This window comes from Podarcis tiliguerta (genome assembly GCF_965153285.1).
Source record: "Podarcis tiliguerta genome assembly, chromosome: 8".
NCBI classification, from domain to species: Eukaryota; Metazoa; Chordata; class Lepidosauria; order Squamata; family Lacertidae; genus Podarcis; species Podarcis tiliguerta.
Window position 1 is genome coordinate 83339031 of NC_139541.1, and position 16972 is coordinate 83356002.

Consider the following 16972-nt stretch of genomic DNA (forward strand, 5'->3'; position numbering starts at 1 on the left):
CAAACTCTACTTGGCCAGCACAAGATGACTCTGGGGCAAAGTTAATTACTTTCCAATTAAATGATAATTGATTTGGACTGATTCTGTAAACGAGTCAAAGGGCATAGGAGGGTAATAACATTGGCACTACGCTATTGTGGCTTTTGGGTCCCCCTCCCCAAAAAAGGACCGGGACTCTCTTGTGCCAACACCCACACCCCCTATTTGTGCTCCAGTCTGAAGGAAACCTTTATAAATTAAATCCATATTCTCTTGTTGATAAAATACATTTTATTCTATGTTTAACCATCAGCAATATAACATAAAAACAATAATGGGAAGCATTATCTTGCTTGATGCAGTACTTTTCATTCTATATTTCTAGAAACTCTATTACAACGCAGTACATATCTATTAACGATGGGGAAATTTAAAATTCAGAGGAAAATCAATCTGATATTTTTTTCAAGTAGATTCGGTCTCAGAGAATTTGCTTGAGAACTTCCTTTTCCCCCAGCCACTCGTTGGTCCACTCACTAGCTTGTTTCAGTTCCAATGCTTTGTGCCTAAATATGCCTTAAACACCCTTTGAACCCAGTAATTAAAAAAGCAGACCGTCCCAACTTCTTCAAGAAGTCTTGGGTAGATCATGGATTCTAATCTGTACTAATGCTTCAGATATCAGTATCAAATGGGGAATTTATTCTTTCATTCTGGATCCCCCTGGCATTAGAGAGTGGCTGTGTTGAACCATGAGATGGAAATGACCTCTCCTGGTTAATAACTGATTGATGGTTGCTCGTGCAAGAGAGAAAGCTTTACAGAGGCATTTGACATGCAAGTGAACATTCTGGTCAAGGCTGTTGCTAACAGGCCTTGCCAAAGGCAACCTCAGAACCATCCCAGCCCCCAGCAGGGATGGATGATAGAGAAACACCTTGAAACAGAAGGAGGCAGGCTCTGGTCAAGGGTGACCTCTCACATATTTCTGGGTGTGTTTCCAATGAGAACAAGAGAGTCTGTGAAGATTTCAAAAGCTAGGTAAAGGGACCCCTGACCATTAGGTCCAGTCGTGGTTGACTCTGGGGTTGCGGCGCTCATCTTGCTTTATTGGCCGAGGGAGCCGGCATACAGCTTCCAGGTCATGTGGCCAGCATGACTGAGCCGCTTCTGGCGAACCAGAGCAGCGCATGGAAATGCCGTTTACCTTCCAGCCGGAGCGGTGCCTATTTATCTACTTGCACTTTGAAGCACTTTCGAACTGCTAGGTTGGCAGGAGCAGGGACCAAGCAACGGGAGCTCACCCCGTCACAGGGATTTGAACCGCCGACCTTATGATCGGCAAGCCCTAGGCTCTGTGGTTTAACCCACAGCGCCACCCGCGTCCCTTTTTTTAAAAGCTAGGTGGCTGCTATTTAAACAGGAGATTTTGCAGCATTTGAACCAAAAAGTGTGCTCAACCATCACATAGAGCAATTCTCTTCCTGACCTGGGACACACCTTTAAGGCAAACAGGCATTTATGAACTAATTCTCAATTTTACCATCTGCATGGTGTGAGTTCTGCTGTTGTTGCCATTGACCTTAGACAAGCTGTGACCCAATAGCAGGGACCTGGCCCACCAGTTGAAGACCAATGCCATAGAGCAGTCTTGCTCAACCTGGTGCCTTCAAGCTGTTTGGACTATAACTCATTGTAGTCTGAAGCAGGTGGAGGGCACCAGGTTGCAGATGGCTGCCATGTTGGGGTGCCAAGTAGCTCTTTGATTGCTTGTGACTCTTTGTGATCCAAGACCTGTCCACCTCCCTCCACTGAGTACCATCTGGAGATGTTCAGTAGGCTGACTCTGGCCACAAGGTGGCCGTTAAAGGCATAGAATCTAGGAGATTTGGACAGAAACAGCATTGGGACAATATTAGCATAACCTTGGAGAATGTCACTGGGCAGTTCTGGTTGCTTCACTTCACAAACGATATTGCAGAATCGGAAAAAGTTTAGAAAAGGACACCCAAAACAATCAAGGAGCAACTTCCCTGCAGCGCTTGGGACTTTGTAGTTTAGAGAAGAGACAAGTAAGAGGCATCATGATAGAAGTTCCTAAAATTATACATGACATGGACATCCATTGAAGCTGAATGTTGGAAGATTCAGGACAGAGAAAAGTCAGTCCTTCCACTTAAACATTAGGAAGAACTTCCTGACAGTAAGAGCTGTTTGACAGTGGAATTTGCTGCCAAGGAGTGTGGTGGAGTCTCCTTCTTTGGAGGTCTTTAAGCAGAGGCCTGACAACCATATGTCAGGAGTGCTCTGATGGTGTTTCCTGCTTGGCAGGGGGTTGGACTTGATGGCCCTTGTGGTCTCTTCCAACTCTATGATTCTATGATTCATGCATTTCAGAGTTAGACTATGGAACTCTCTCCCCCAGGAGGAAGTGATGTCTACCAATTTACATGGCTTTCCTGGGTTTCAAAGGAAGCAGCTCCTCTCCCTCCCTCCCTGTCGGGCAGGGAGGAGGGAGGCTCCAACTGTGTTGCTTGGCTGCGTTGCTCACCCAATAAGGAGTCTAAGAATGACTGGGGGGTGGAGCTTGCATGCCTTGTGCCAATCAAATCGGCCATGTTGCCTGGGGACTCGCCTTTGCTCAGCGCTTCCCAGCGAAGAGGTGACGGTGGTTTTCCTTGCTGCATCCCCTTTGCCGGGTTGCTGCGCTGTGGGATCCACCGCTTGAGGCACCGTTTGGCTGCTGGTTGACTAAAATCACTTATTTTGGTTGATGATCCCTTATTTTCAAGGCTGCTGGTCCCTTATTTTCAAATCTGTAAGTTGACAGCTATGCGTCAGAGGCACTAATGCTTCTAAAGATGAGTTGCTGGAAATCTCAGGAGGGGAAAGTACTGTTGTCCTCATGTCAAACTTGCCGGCTTCCCACAGCCATCCGGTTGGCCACTGTTAGAACAGGACGCTAGGCTAGATAGGCCGGTGACCTGTTCCAGCAGCTCCTGATTGTGTTCTTATGTTTTCGATTCGATTCGATAATCTTTATTGTCATTGTTCCATACAGAACAACGAAATTGAAAAATCTACATAAGACATTCAAAACACAACAACCCTGCTATCCCAGCTATCCCAACCTGGTTAGCCCCCAAAAAATCTGATACAGTGGTACCTCAGGTTATAGACGCTTCAGATTACAGATGGTTCAGTTTACAGACTCCGCTAACCCAGAAATAGTACCTCAGGTTAAGAACTTTGCTTCAGGATCAGAACAGAAATCGTGCTCCCGTGGCGCAGCGGCAGCAGGAGGCCCCATTAGCTAAAGTGGTGCTTCAGGTTAAGAACAGTTTCCGGCTAAGAACGGACCTCCGGAACGAATTTAATAGTTAACCCGAAGTACCACTGTACCTGATTTTTTGTCAGAATTGCCCCACTCGGTCAAACTAAGCCAATCCATCTATCCCAATCTTCTGTTCCTAGAAGCTCACAACGGAGCAGGGCAGGAGAGAGGAAAGTCACATAGTCCAGACAGTTCACAAGCTTAAAAATATGACTAAATAATGGGGTGTGTTTCTGCATAGTTCTAGAGCAGCTTAGGGTGAAATGAAAACGTACAAGACCCATGATGAACAGGTGAACCCATTATGCATCTTCTCCCCTCCCTCCCTCCCCCCCCCCATCCCAGGCAATGGCTTGCCAAATCTGGGATCAGCGAGGCACCAAGCACAGCTCATATGTTGGGGGGATGTTCCCAAAGCCACTCAGTTTGGGGGAGAGGTCAATGTCCTTTGCAGGCACAAGGGATTTCAGAGAGAAGCTTTGCAAGATGGTGGTGAAATAGAGGAAGAGCTCCATGCGGGCCATGGCTTCCCCTAGGCAGACGCGCTTCCCTGTGGGGAGAGAGAGAGAAAGGAACCCGAACAAGTTATAATTTGCTTGGCCAAGGGGGGCTCCACTCTGGCTGCAGATGCTACAGAGGTCTTGGAAAGCCACCTTCCCTTTATATTTCTCTCTCACATTATTCTCTGCCAGTAAGGTAAAGGTACCCCTGCCCGTACGGGCCAGTCTTGACAGACTCTAGGGTTGTGTGCCCATCTCACTCAAGAGGCCGGGGGCCAGCGCTGTCCGGAGACACTTCCGGGTCACGTGGCCAGCGTGATGAAGCTGCATCTGGCGAGCCAGCGCAGCACACGGAAACGCCGTTTACCTTCCCGCCAGTAAGCGGTCCCTATTTATCTACTTGCACCCGGGGGTGCTTTCAAACTGCTAGGTTGGCAGGCGCTGGGACCGAGCAACGGGAGCGCACCCCGCTGCGGGGATTCGAACCGCCAACCTTTCGATCGGCAAGCCCTAGGCGCTGAGGCTTTTACCCACAGCGCCACCCGCGTCTCTGCCAGTACTACTATATAAAAAATTATTATTTGTTTGTTTGTTTGTTTGTACATACCCCGCCCAACTTGCTGGGTTTCCCCAGCCACTCTGGGAGGCTTCCAACAAAATATTAAAATACAATAGTCTGTTAAACATTAAAAGCTTCCCTAAACAGGGCTGCCTTCAGATGTCTTCTAAAAGTCTGGTAGTTGTTTTTCTCTTTGACATCTGGTGGGAGGGCGTTCCACAGGGCAGGTACCACTACTGAGAAGGCCCTCTGCCTGGTTCCCTGTAACCTCCAGAAGGCCCTCAGAGCTAGACCTGAGTGTCTAGTACAGTGTCAGTACTATGAGCACCATTGCTATCACTACCACTGCTATTATTCTTAATCTTCATCATCGTTTGTCTCCCACGTTTCTTCCAAGGTTTTCAGGGTGGCACACACAGGAATCATCTGATTGTATCTTCACAACAGAGCTGCAGGCTCGGTTAAGCTACAAGGGTGCTGACTAGCCAAAGGCCACTTTCAGTAAGCAGTAAAAAGCAAACAGGGACAAAGACCTACCCGAAGAAAATGGCACAAAAGCATCATTCTTCTTAAAGCGCCCTTTCTCATCCAGGAAGTGCCCAGGGTTGAACTTCTGGGGGTTGCTGAAATATTTGGGATCACGTAAGACCGAGCCTAATAAGGGGAAGACATCGGTGCCCTGGAAAGACATGAGACAGAGGTCCATCTTGAAATGGAACTGACAGGGACAGCGAGGGCCTCATAATGGCTCACCCTTCCATCCCCCCTTTTCCCATAGGCTTGTTCCTTTTTAACTTAACTCTTGTCTCACCTTGGGGAGGTGGTACCCCCGGAACTGAGTGTCTCGCATCACAGTGTGTGGAACTCCCATGGGGACAATGTCCGTCAGCCTCTGGATCTCATGGATGACGGCGTCTGTGTAGGGCATGTTCATCCTGTCCTCGCTGGCAGGGATGCGGTTGAGGCCAATGATGTGGTCAATTTCCTGGTGGACCTTCTCTGTGGAGACACGGAGAAACACCTTCTAGGAGAGCAACCAGGTGAAGTGAAAACATGGCCTTCTGAGCACATCAGTGAAAGAAAGAAGCGCATTATGGATGTGAGTGGAACGGCCCTGGGATTAGCTGCCTTCCGGAGCTTAGAATTGGAAGCTGTCTATCATGTAGAGCCATCAAACCTTAAACTGGAAACAAGTGGACTTGGTGCATTCAACCTTGTTTAATGCCTGACAGTTCCTCATCATTGTTCAGTCCCTATGGGCCTGGAAGAAGCTGATATAAAACGATGCCTGGAAAATCCTTTTCTGCTTTAAGCAGAGGCTTGACAACCATATGTCAGGAGTGCTCTGATGGTGTTTCCTGCTTGGCAGGGGGTTGGACTCGATGGCCCTTGTGGTCTCTTCCAACTCTATGATTCTATGATTCTATGAAATCCAGCAGTCGTAACTTACTGCTGTCTCCCTGGGACATTGCGGCAGAGAGTACAGATGGCTCCGAAGTAGGGAGTAATTGCTTCAGTCCTCCTGAGCAGAAGAGTTAGCTAGAGGGAAGGCTTTCAGAGATGGCCACTTCCATATCCCCTCACTCATATGCAGTGGCTACTTTTTCTCTTTGTCCACAGCAGTCACGAAATTAAAAGACGCCTGCTTCTTGGGAGAAAAGCAATGACAAACCTAGAGAGCATCTTAAAAAGCAGAGACATCACCTTGCTGACAAAGGTCCGTATAGTAAAAGCTATGCTTTTCCCAGTAGTGATGTATGGAAGTGAGAGCTGGACCACAAAGAAGGCTGATCGCCAAAGAATGGGTGCTTTTGAATTCTGGTGCTGGAGGAGACTCTTGAGAGTCCCATGGACTGCAAGAAGATCAAACCTATCCATTCTGAAGGAAATCAGCCCTGAGTGCTCCCTGGAAGGACAGATTGTGAAGCTGAGGCTCCAAGAATTTGGCCACCTCAGGAGAAGAGAAGACTCCCTGGAAAAGACCCTGATGTTGGGAAAAATGGAGGGCACAAGGAGAAGGGGACGACGGAGGACGAGATGGTGGGACAGTGTTCTCGAAGCTACCAACATGAGTTTGACCAAACTGCGGGAGGCAGTGGAAGACAGGAGTGCCTGGCGTGCTCTGGTCCAGGTGGTCACGAAGAGGCGGACACGACTAAATGACTAAACAACAACTTTTTCTCTTCTCCTCATTATGGGTCAAAACTGAGGTGAGCAGCCGTAATTGAATCACTCCTCAACTAACCATGTGAAGGGGGCAGGAATGAAGTTGTCTCCAGTTGAACTTTAATGTGGGGATCAATAAATCGCTGTAGGGAAAGGAAGGTGTGTGAGCACACTGAAGGTCTCTAAGGATGGAAGGGGAGCTCTTTCACTACAATATGCACCTGGCCTCTTCTCCATCTCACACTGAGATATTTTTGTTTTGCCCTCCAATTCTTCTCCTCTTTTCTTTCTTAGGGCTTACTTAGACCTAATGTTAAACATGTAATTGGGAAGCCCATCTTGCTTTTTCTTTTCTTTTTTCAGAGAAGGCGTGAGAAGGCCAGCTTTCATTGGGACCACAACAGAGAGAGAGAGAGAGAGAGAGAGAGCAGGTTTTGCCAGTGGAAGACAGACAGCCCAACAGCAGGTGGTGCCAGAGTCAATGACAGGTAGAGCCAACTAACCCAGCCTTGCCCCCATTTTTCATCCTCCCTGCTGAGCTCTGCAATGAGGAAAATTGAGGCTGGGGAGGAAGAAAGCTGGCAGGTAGATTCTACCCCTTGGACTGGACGTGTGGGAGAAGGCAGGCAGGTGGGGGCTGACCAAGGGGGCACGGGATTAGCTGTTCCCTACTTCACTGTGATCCAGATGAAAGCCGCCCCCCTTGCTATTAAACTCTAGGGGAAAGTCCCCATTGACAGCAGCTGAAGCTTGCCTTCCATGATGAAAAGCAGAGTAAGGCAGCACTTTTCATAGGAACTGAAGGAAGACTTAAATCTTTCCTTCCCGTGTGCTGCAGTCTCTCCCCCTCTCTCTCTCTCTCTCTCTCTCTCTCTCTCTCTGTCTCTCTGTCACACACACACACACACACACACACACACACACACACACACACCTGTCAGCCATCCTCATGATGCTTTTAGCACTGACGCAGGTGGCGCTGTGGGTTAAACCACAGAGCCTAGGACTTAGGAGCCTAGGATTCAGCAGTTCGAATCCCCGCAACGGGGTGAGCTCCCGTTGCTCGGTCCCAGCTCCTGCCAACCTAGCAGTTCAAAAGCATGTCAAAGTGCAAGTAGATAAATAGGTACCGCTCTGGCGGGAAGGTAAACGGCGTTTCTGTGCACTGCTCTGGTTCGCCAGAAGCGGCTTCATCATGCTGGCCACATGACCCGGAAGCTGTTCGCCGGCTCCCTTGGCTAATAAAGCAAGATGAGCGCCGCAACCCCAGAGTTGGTCACGACTGGACCTAATGGTCAGGGGTCCCTTTACCTTTTACTCGTTGGGTGCCTCTAGTCTCCTGGTTCTTCTGATTTTGATTCAGCTGCTGATGTATGTTAGGTGCCATCATTAATTGTCTTATCAATGGTAAATGACAATGGCTACAAACTGCTATCTAAGCTTAATGGGTCATATTTGGCTACAGACCTGGATTGCTATACTTTCAGGTAACGATTTAACCCTAAACCAGCCTTTACCAACTTGGTGCCTCTATATATTTCGGACTACAATTGCTGTGCCGACTGGGTCTGATGGGCGTTGTAGCCCAAAATACCTGAAGAGCCCCAGGAAGATGAAAAAAGGTAAAGGTAAAGGACCCCTGACAGTTAAGTCCAGTCACAGACGACTCTGGGGTTGCAGCGCTCATCTCGCTTAACAGGCTGAGTGAGCCGGCGTTTGTCTGCAGACAGTTTTTCCAGGTCATGTGAACAGCAGGACTAAGCCGCTTCTGGTGCAATGGAACACTGAAACCAGAGCTGCGCATGGAAATGCCGTTTACCTTCCTGCCACAGCGGTACCTATTTATCTATTTGCACTTTGACGTGCTTTAAAACTGCTAGGTTGGCAGGAGCTGGGACCGAGCAACATCCCATCGCGAGGATTCAAACCACTGACCTTCTGATTGGCAAGTCCTAGGCTCTGTGGTTTAACCCACAGCGCCACCCGCGTCTGATGGGCATTGGTAGCCCAAAATACCTGAAGAGCCCCAGGCAGATGAAGGAAGAAGAGGAGGAGTTTGGATTTGATATCCTGCTTTATCACTACCCAAAGGAGTCTCAAAGCGGCTAACATTCTCCTTTCCCCTCCTCCCCCACAACAAACACTCTGTGAGGTGAGTGGGGCTGAGAGACTTCAGAGAAGTGTGGCTAGCCCAAGGTCACCCAGCAGCTGCAGGTGGAGGAGCGGGGAAGCGAACCCAGTTCACCAGATTATGAGACTACCGCTCTTAACCACTACACCACTCCACTACATCAGCACTTGCTTGACATCTGCCAGTCCCAGATGTCATCCTCCATACCTTCCACTTCCGGGTGTTTCATCAAGAAGAGGAATCCGTATCTCAGGGTGGAGCTGACGGTCTCTGTCCCAGCAAAGAACAGGTTGAGGGTGGTGAGGACCAGATTCTTCAGGTTGAATTCACTGGAAGGGTTCCCTTTTTCCTTTGAAGGAACAAAGAAATTAGCATATGTGTGTGCGTGTGCGTGAATGTGCGCCGTGTACGCAAGCACGGCCACTGGTAGGAAGAATGGTTTTATGGTTCAAAGGTGCTTTGACTCTGCTCAGGGCTGGATTTAGGTTTGATGAGGCCCTAAGCTACTGAAGGTAATGGGGCCCTTTATATGTCCAGCTTGTCAACAACAAATTGTTGCTGTTTTGTTTTTTTGTGTTGAATATACGCTATATGGTAATTTATGGACCTAATAGGTCTCTAAAGCCATTTGCACATAACAAAATACAGTGGTACCTCAGGTTACGTACTTAATTCGTTCTGGAGGTCCGTTCTTAACCCGAAACTGTTCTTAACCTGAAGCACTACTTTAGCTATTTCTGTTCTCATCCTGAAGCAAAGTTCTTAACCCGAGGTACTATTTCTGGGTTAGCGGAGTCTGTAACCTGAAGCATATGTAACCTGAAGCGTCTGTAACCCGAGGTACCACTGTATGTGTTTTATCAAAGTTATTGTTGAACTGAAATACAATTAAGAAGTATATTAATAGTGAAATACAATTAATTATATTAATAGTGAAATACAATTAAGAAGTATATTAATGGTGAAATAATTATTAAGCTCTAACCGTATGTGGGTTTAATTTTTTATCTTATATTTTGGAAATGTACATCCAGTTTTTTTCTTTTAATTTTTTGGGGCCCCCAAGAGAGTGGGGCCCTAAGCTAGAGCTTGCTTAGCTTATGCGTAAATCCGGCACTGACTCTGCTAATGCCTCTTGCTTGTCTGGACAGATAGGGAGGGGTGTGGGTGTTACAGATACTGTCATGCAAAGGTCACATTCAAATTCATTGCTCAGCCCACTTCTTCCTCTGGCTCCATGCAATGCTGCCGAGGGAAAATGGCCCTAGGGCAGAAAAAGGTTCCCAACCCTTGGCATAAAGGTAAAGGGACCCCTGACCATTTGGTCCAGTCGTGGCCGACTCTGGGGTTGCGGCGCTCATCTCGCTTTATTGGCCGAGGGAGCCGGCGTACAGCTTCCGGGTCATGTGGCCAGCATGACTAAGCCGCTTCTGGCAAACCAGAGCAGCACATGGAAACGCCGTTTACCTTCCTGCCGGAGTGGTACCTATTTATCTACTTGCACTTTGACGTGCTTTCGAACTGCTAGGTTGGCAGGAGCAGGGACCGAGCAATGGGAGCTCACCCCGCTGCGGGGATTCGAACCGCCGACCTTCTGATCGGCAAGTCCTAGGCTCTGTGGTTTAACCCACAATGCCACCTGCGACCCTTGGCATACACCATGCATAATTGGACAAATTTCTGCTATGTCTCCTCTGAGCTGTCTTCCCCCCAACCGGAAAACCTGATATTGTAGCCCTTCCTCATAGGGAAAAATGCCCCAAGCCACCCCCAAGCACTTTGGTTGCCTTTCAGCGCACGTTTCTGAGTGAGGAGAGCTGCGCACACAACCAGGATTCCAAGTATTGCTGCCCCTATCCTGGCAGGGGGTGGGGGCTTCCCTCCCAATTTCAGATAATACGGTCCAATTTGGTTCTCTTCCCTTCTCCCATGGCTGAAGAGGGGATCCATTCTGGTACCTTCTCCATCTGGATAAGGAAGCAGTCAATGAAATCCCGCGGGTTGTTGGGGTCGAGTGTCGCTTGGTTCTTTTTGATTCTGTCCGCAATGAAATCCTTGAGCTCCTCGATTAGGTAGTAGATGCGGTTGTGTCTCCCGGGCAAGTATTGCATGACGCAAGAATACATGTCATAGAGCTGGAAGGGGAAAGCAGCTGTTGTTGCTGTATTCTGAGATCATGAACCCAAGCAGTGGTGTAGCGTGGGTTGTCAGCACCCGGGGCAAGGCAAGTAATTTGCCCCCCCCCCCCGCTGCACTGTCCCTCCCCCAGATAGTCCCTCGCTCTCTCTCCGCACCGCACGCCTGGCACCCCCCCCTCCACAGTGGGCGGCGACCCGGCGGCTCGGATCGGATTCGCACAGCCAGCACTGCAGTGAGAGAGAGTGAGTGAGCCAGGTAGGGGCAGAGAGCTGCAAGTGCGAGCGCCCCCCCCCAGATGTTGCGCCCGGTGCGGCCGGCCCCCCCTGCACCCCCCACGCTACGCCACTGCACCCAAGGAACACAGCTTGTACATTGAGAGGAATAAAGAGCAGAGACTCTTGCCCAGAGATGGAAAGCCGGTAAGATTCCCACTGAGGAGGACTGGCAGAAACTACTGGATTATGCACAGATGGCAAGATTAACTAGGAAGATCAGAAATCAGGAGGATCAAAGCTTCAGTAAAGAATGGGACAAATCTGCATTATATTTGAAAGACCACTGGAGATGCTTGAACTCTCAGGCAGGTTTTAAATAACTTGCAATGACTTTGGATACAATGGAGGATAGCCAACTAAATGGACTTATTAGGTAAAGGTAAAGGGACCCCTGACCATTAGCTTCAGTCACAGACGACTCTGGGGTTGTGGCGCTCATCTCGCTTTACTGGCCGAGGGAGCCGGCGTACAGCTTCCGGGTCATGTGGCCAGCATGACTAAGCCGCTTCTTGCGAACCAGAGCAGTGCACGGAAACACCATTTACCTTCCCGCTGGAGCGGTACCTATTTATCTACTTGCACTTTGAGGTGCTTTCGAACTGCTAGGTTGGCAGGAGCAGGGACTGAGCAATGGGAGCTCACCCCGTCGCGGGGATTCGAACCACCGACCTTCCGATCGGCAAGTCCTAGGCTCTGTGGTTTAACCCACAGCGCCACCCGTGTCCATATAATGGACTTATTATATGCAGGGGGGGGGGGGGGAATTTACTTGAAGAACCCACAGAAGGGAGGGGGGAAGTTCTGAGTTTCAGAAGAATCTTGTGCTATTTTTACCTTATGTGTTCATGACTGGGAATGGAGTTGTAAAATCAAATTAAAAAAATAAATACAGATCAGAGACTCCCAGAGAAGGGGTCTGTTGCCTCTTCCCATTGTCATCTTGAAAAGCTGAGGTTCCATTTTTGGAATGCTTCCCCCTTGCAGAAAAAGGGCAGATGGACTCCCTTCCAGATCTTTCCATTACCTGCGCCCAAGGAGTGCTCATCTCAATGAAGCTCTCGTTGATCATGCGCAACAAGGAGAGAAAAACCTTGTCGTCATAGTCAAAGCGGCTGCCAAAGACAACGGAGCTGATGACATTGGAGACTGTGCGGCTTAGGAAGAAGGTGGGATCAAAGGGCAGTCCTGAAAAGCAAAAAACCAAGGGTCATTGGTGATGGCACCCTTTGCCCATTTCCATCTCCACAAACCTCTGGTAGCAGCAGCAGCAGCACTGTGGAAAGAGTTGGGCGAGGTCAACACTAACCTTTAGTTTTCCTAAACTCCTCCAGCAGGTACTGGGCCTCCTCCTGGATCCGCTCCTCAATGGACCGTTTCCCCATCCCAAAATTCCTCAGGGTGGTGAGGGAGAAGCGGCGCAGCTGCCTCCACCGTTCCCCGTTGGCCAAAGCAACTCCTGGAAATGAAGGCAGTGACAGTCATTCATGAGCCAACAGTGTGATGCGGCAGCTAAAAAAGCCAATGCAATTCTGGGCTGCATCAATAGGAGTATAGCATCTAGATCAAGGGAAGTAATAGTGCCACTGTATTCTGCTCTGGTCAGACCCCACCTGGAGTACTGTGTCCAGTTCTGGGCACCACAGTTCAAGAAGGACACTGACAAACTGGAACGTGTCCAGAGGAGGGCAACCAAAATGGTCAAAGGCCTGGAAACGATGCCTTATGAGGAACGGCTAAGGGAGCTGGGCATGTTTAGCCTGGAGAAGAGGAGGTTAAGGGGCGATATGATAGCCATGTTCAAATATATAAAAGGATGTCACCTAGAGGAGGGAGAAAGGTTGTTTTCTGCTGCTCCAGAGAAGCGGACACGGAGCAATGGATCCAAACTACAAGAAAGAAGATTCCACCTAAACATTAGGAAGAACTTCATGACAGTAAGAGCTGTTCGACAGTGGAATTTGCTGCCAAGGAGTGTGGTGGAGTCTCCTTCTTTGGAGGTCTTTAAGCAGAGGCTTGACAACCATATGTCAGGAGTGCTCTGATGGTGTTTCCTGCTTGGCAGAGGGTTGGACTCGATGGCCCTTGTGGTCTCTTCCAACTCTATGATTCTATGATTAGGGCAGCCATGGTTGATACAAAATCTTATCTCCTGCCCTCCATATTTAGGCTTGAACAAGGCAGGCACATATTACAACTCAGCTCCTCGACTCACAAGCCCAGGAGAGGTTCTGTCTGGCAGGAAATATAAGAAATTCTGGTGGTAATTTACATCAGCGATAACCCCTCTGGGCCTGCCCCCAATAAGCTCCCCCACCTTAAAGCAGACCTCACTGACTGTAGTTCAAAACAGCTTTCTCTAGTTGAGAAAGGCTGTCTCCAACTAGAGATGGGAAAATCTGTAGATCTCAGTTTCTTCCACTTTCATATTTTCCCAAACTGAAGTTTGGTCCTCCACATTCCCATGCCAGTTTGAAATTCTTCTTTTTAAAGCCTTCATGAATATTAATCAACCTGAAAGTGTGATATTCTCCTAGTATATACATTTTTTTTTTGCAACCAATTCCCCCTAATATAAAGGATCTTTGAATCTTACATATGCATTTTTATGGACACTACCCTAGCGGACACATTTTGGTATACGTTGCTTGTTTGGAGAATTGCCCTACAAAATTTGGAGAGCTGCAAATTCTGAAGGATGGCCGTGTTTTGGTTTCTGTGTTGTTTCAAAAAGGTCAGATTCAACCAGTTCACCTTTAAATATGAACTTCTGCTCTGTTCCTACCTGCAAAACAGACTCTCCTTTACCAATCATAAGAGTTTCTCCATGTTGTATTGGCAGAACCCACCAGATCTACTCGACTCACCAAAGCCATTGAAGTTCCGGTCAATAGAAGCCAGCTCCCCCCGGCCACTGAACTCCTCAGCTTGGTCAACCAAAGCTTCCTTCACTGCCTCATGTCCACACAGGACCACAACTCTCCGCGGCCCAAGGTACACCGTGAACACGGGACCATATTTTTGCTGCAGCTGCGGAAGAAACCATAGTTAAGAAGACAATGGCGAAACAGGCAAAGCAGGACGCATGAAAGAAGGTTGTAGAAGCCTTCAATCCATCTGGGCCAACCTGGTGCCCTCCAGGTGTTTTGGACTACAATTCCCATCAGCCCTAGCTACCATAACCATGCTGGTTGGGGCTGATGGGAGTTGTAGTCCAAAACATCTGGAGGGCATCAGGTTCGCATATATATTGCATGGAAAAAGTGGATAGACATACACACACCTTGCAATTAATTCTATAACATGCTGTCATTCAAAGAGATTTGTTAGTAAGAGATTCAGAACACAGAGAGAGAAAGTCCTACTTCACACAACATAGAGTTAAGTGGTGATGGTGGTAGACCCTTATGGTGGTAGACACTTGGGTGGCTGTAAGTAGAAATAAAATAAATTCATGCAGGGTGGGTATTTGGCATAGCTGTCAACGTTTCCCTTTCTTTAAGGGAAATTCCCTTATTCCGAATAGGATTCCTCACAAGAAAAGGGAAAAGTTGACAGCTATGGTATTTGGTCAGTGGGTATTTGCTCATAAAAGAAGAAGAAGAAGAAGAAGAGTTTGGATTTGATATCCCGCTTTATCACTACCGGAAGGAGTCTCAAAGCGGCTAACATTCTCCTTTCCCTTCCTCCCCCATAACAAACACTCTGTGAGGTGAGTGGGGCTGAGAGACTTCAGAGAAGTGTGACTAGCCCAAGGTCACCCAGCAGCTGCATGTGGAGGAGCGGAGACGCGAACCCGGTTCCCCAGATTACGAGTCCACCACTCTTAACCACTACACCACACTGGCTCTCAAGGTGATATAGAGCTTCCATTTTCAAAGGCAACATTTCTCTGAGTCAGTGGCGTAGCGTGGGTTGTCAGCACCCGGGGCAAGGCAAGTAATTTGCGCCCCCCCCCCCCCGCTGCACTGTCCCTCCCCCAGATAGCCCCTCGCTCTCTCTCCGCACCGCACCGCACGCCTGGCACCCTCCCCTCCACAGTGGGCGGCGACCCGGCGGCTCGGATCAGATTCGCACAGCCAGCACTGCAGTGAGAGAGAGTGAGTGAGCCAGGTAGGGGCAGAGAGCTGCAAGTGCGAGCGCGCCCCCCCCATATGTTGCGCCCGGTGCGGCCGGCCCCCTCTGCACCCCCCACGCTATGCCACTGCTCTGAGTAGCCTTTGTGGAGCAAAAAGTGGGGTGATGTTGCCTACAGGCCCCTCTGGGGGCTTTCCAGAGAGTCGTGCTCAGTCACAGATGCAGTGCTGAGCAGACCACTAGTCTCACCTGGCTAGTCTCACTAGTCTCACCTGGCCCTCACGGAGTCATAAGAGCTACCTTGCGGAAGGTGGAACATGCACTCATAACCATTCCCTGGCTCCACTCGGGCAGTTTGAAACACAAGAATTCTTGAAAACTAAGCATACAGCCCCAGCCCAGCCATACATTCTCCCCTCTTTTCCTCCCAAGCTTCTGATGGCAAAGAGAGCACAACTCACCGCCAGAAAGGACTTAAAGGGCTCGCTGGTTTTGATTTGCAGCAAGTTGCCGATGAAAGGCAAGGGCGTTGGCCCAGGGGGCAGCTTGCCTTCCTTGTGCATCCTCTTCCATGCTGAGATGAGGAGCAAGCAGGAGACACAGATGGCCAGGAAGATGCTCAGTGCCCCTCCAAGCTCCATGGCCAAGCGGCTGAGAATTCAGCTGAAGGTCGACCACGGCGCACCCATTATATGCCCCTGCCCTGTAAGTGAAACCAGCTAGCCTGGCCTCCTGGACTTCCTTGCAGAGCAGGAAAACAAGATTGGGTTTCAATATAGCATTCATTGTGTGGGGAAGGTAGAGGATGGATGGATTCCTCTCTGAGTTCAAAGTGAGCATTTGGGGCACGTGGAAGATTTCTTGGCTAAACTGAAGAAGGCATTTTTTAAAAAAACACTGCATAGCTTCCCACCTTTCTACTGTATCTTACAGAAGCAGGTAGATTTAGGATCACAGTTCAAAATCTGCAGAAATCAATGACACAGCCTTGCTGTCAATATTTATCAGGAAAATTCCTTTGAGCATCCAGGAGATCTGTTGTTGTTGTCGTTGTTTAGTCGTTTAGTTGTGTCCGACTCTTCGTGACCCCCTGGACCAGAGCACGCCAGGCCCTCCTGTCTTCCACTGCCACCCGCAGTTTGGTCAAACTCATGTTGGTACCTTCGAGAACACTGTCCCACCATCTCGTCCTCCGTCGTCCCCTTCTCCTTGTGCCCTCCATCTTCCCCAACATCAGGGTCTTTTCCAGGGAGTCTTCTCTTCTCATGAGGTGGCCAAAGCATTAGAGCCTCAGCTTCAGGATCTGTCCTTCCAGTGAGCAGTCAGGGCTGATTTCCTTAAGAATGGATAGGTTTGATCTTCTTGCAGTCCATGGGGCTCTCAAGAGTCTCCTCCAGCATTGGAATTCAAAAGCATCCATTCTTCGGCGATCAGCCTTCTTTATGGTCCAGCTCTCACTTCCATACATCACTACTGGGAAAACCAGAGCTTTAACTATACGGACCTTTGTTGGCAAGGTGATGTCTCTGCTTTTTAGGATGCTGTCTCAGTTTGTCATTGCTTTTCTCCCAAGAAGCAGGCGTCTTTTAATTTCGTGACTGCTGTCACCAGGAGATTGTCAGTGTTTGTAAAAAGCAAAAAAAGAAGGAAAGGGTTCTGACCTCCCTTTATCTCCTTAGTCTCCTTATCAGCACAAAAAGAGTCCACGAGAATATCCTTGCAGAGTTTTATTCTTGAAAGTCCTTGTGCAAAACACAACTGAACAACTATACACACCAGCACCAACCAACCAACCAACCCAAACACCAGCCTCAG

At 48.9% G+C, this 16972-nt stretch overlaps 1 protein-coding gene across 1 annotated transcript; it reads right to left on the reverse strand.

Moving 5' to 3' along the window:
* Positions 1-3328: 3328 nt before the first annotated feature.
* Positions 3329-16413, reverse strand: LOC310684413 (cytochrome P450 2G1-like). The gene is made up of 9 exons (XM_083455537.1): positions 15619-16413; positions 13948-14110; positions 12390-12539; positions 12108-12268; positions 10628-10804; positions 8877-9018; positions 5184-5371; positions 4910-5051; positions 3329-3863 (listed from the first exon to the last, which is right to left on the reverse strand). Exons 1-9 carry the CDS (start codon positions 15796-15798, stop codon positions 3682-3684), a joined length of 1485 nt encoding a protein of 494 aa, XP_083311663.1. The 5' UTR covers positions 15799-16413; the 3' UTR covers positions 3329-3681.
* Positions 16414-16972: the final 559 nt, after the last annotated feature.

What these genes read in the sequence shown, in the direction of transcription:
- LOC310684413 (XM_083455537.1), bottom strand. Translation starts at nt 15,798, where the DNA reads ATGGAGCTTGGAGGGGCACTGAGCATCTTCCTGGCCATCTGTGTCTCC. An exon ending in GGAGTTTAGGAAAACTAAAG is followed by an intron (nt 12,269 to 12,389) that starts GTTAGTGTTGAC and finishes TTTGCTTTTCAG; the next exon opens with GACTGCCCTTTGATCCCACC. An exon ending in TCCTTATCCAGATGGAGAAG is followed by an intron (nt 9,019 to 10,627) that starts GTACCAGAATGG and finishes GTTCCTTCAAAG; the next exon opens with GAAAAAGGGAACCCTTCCAG.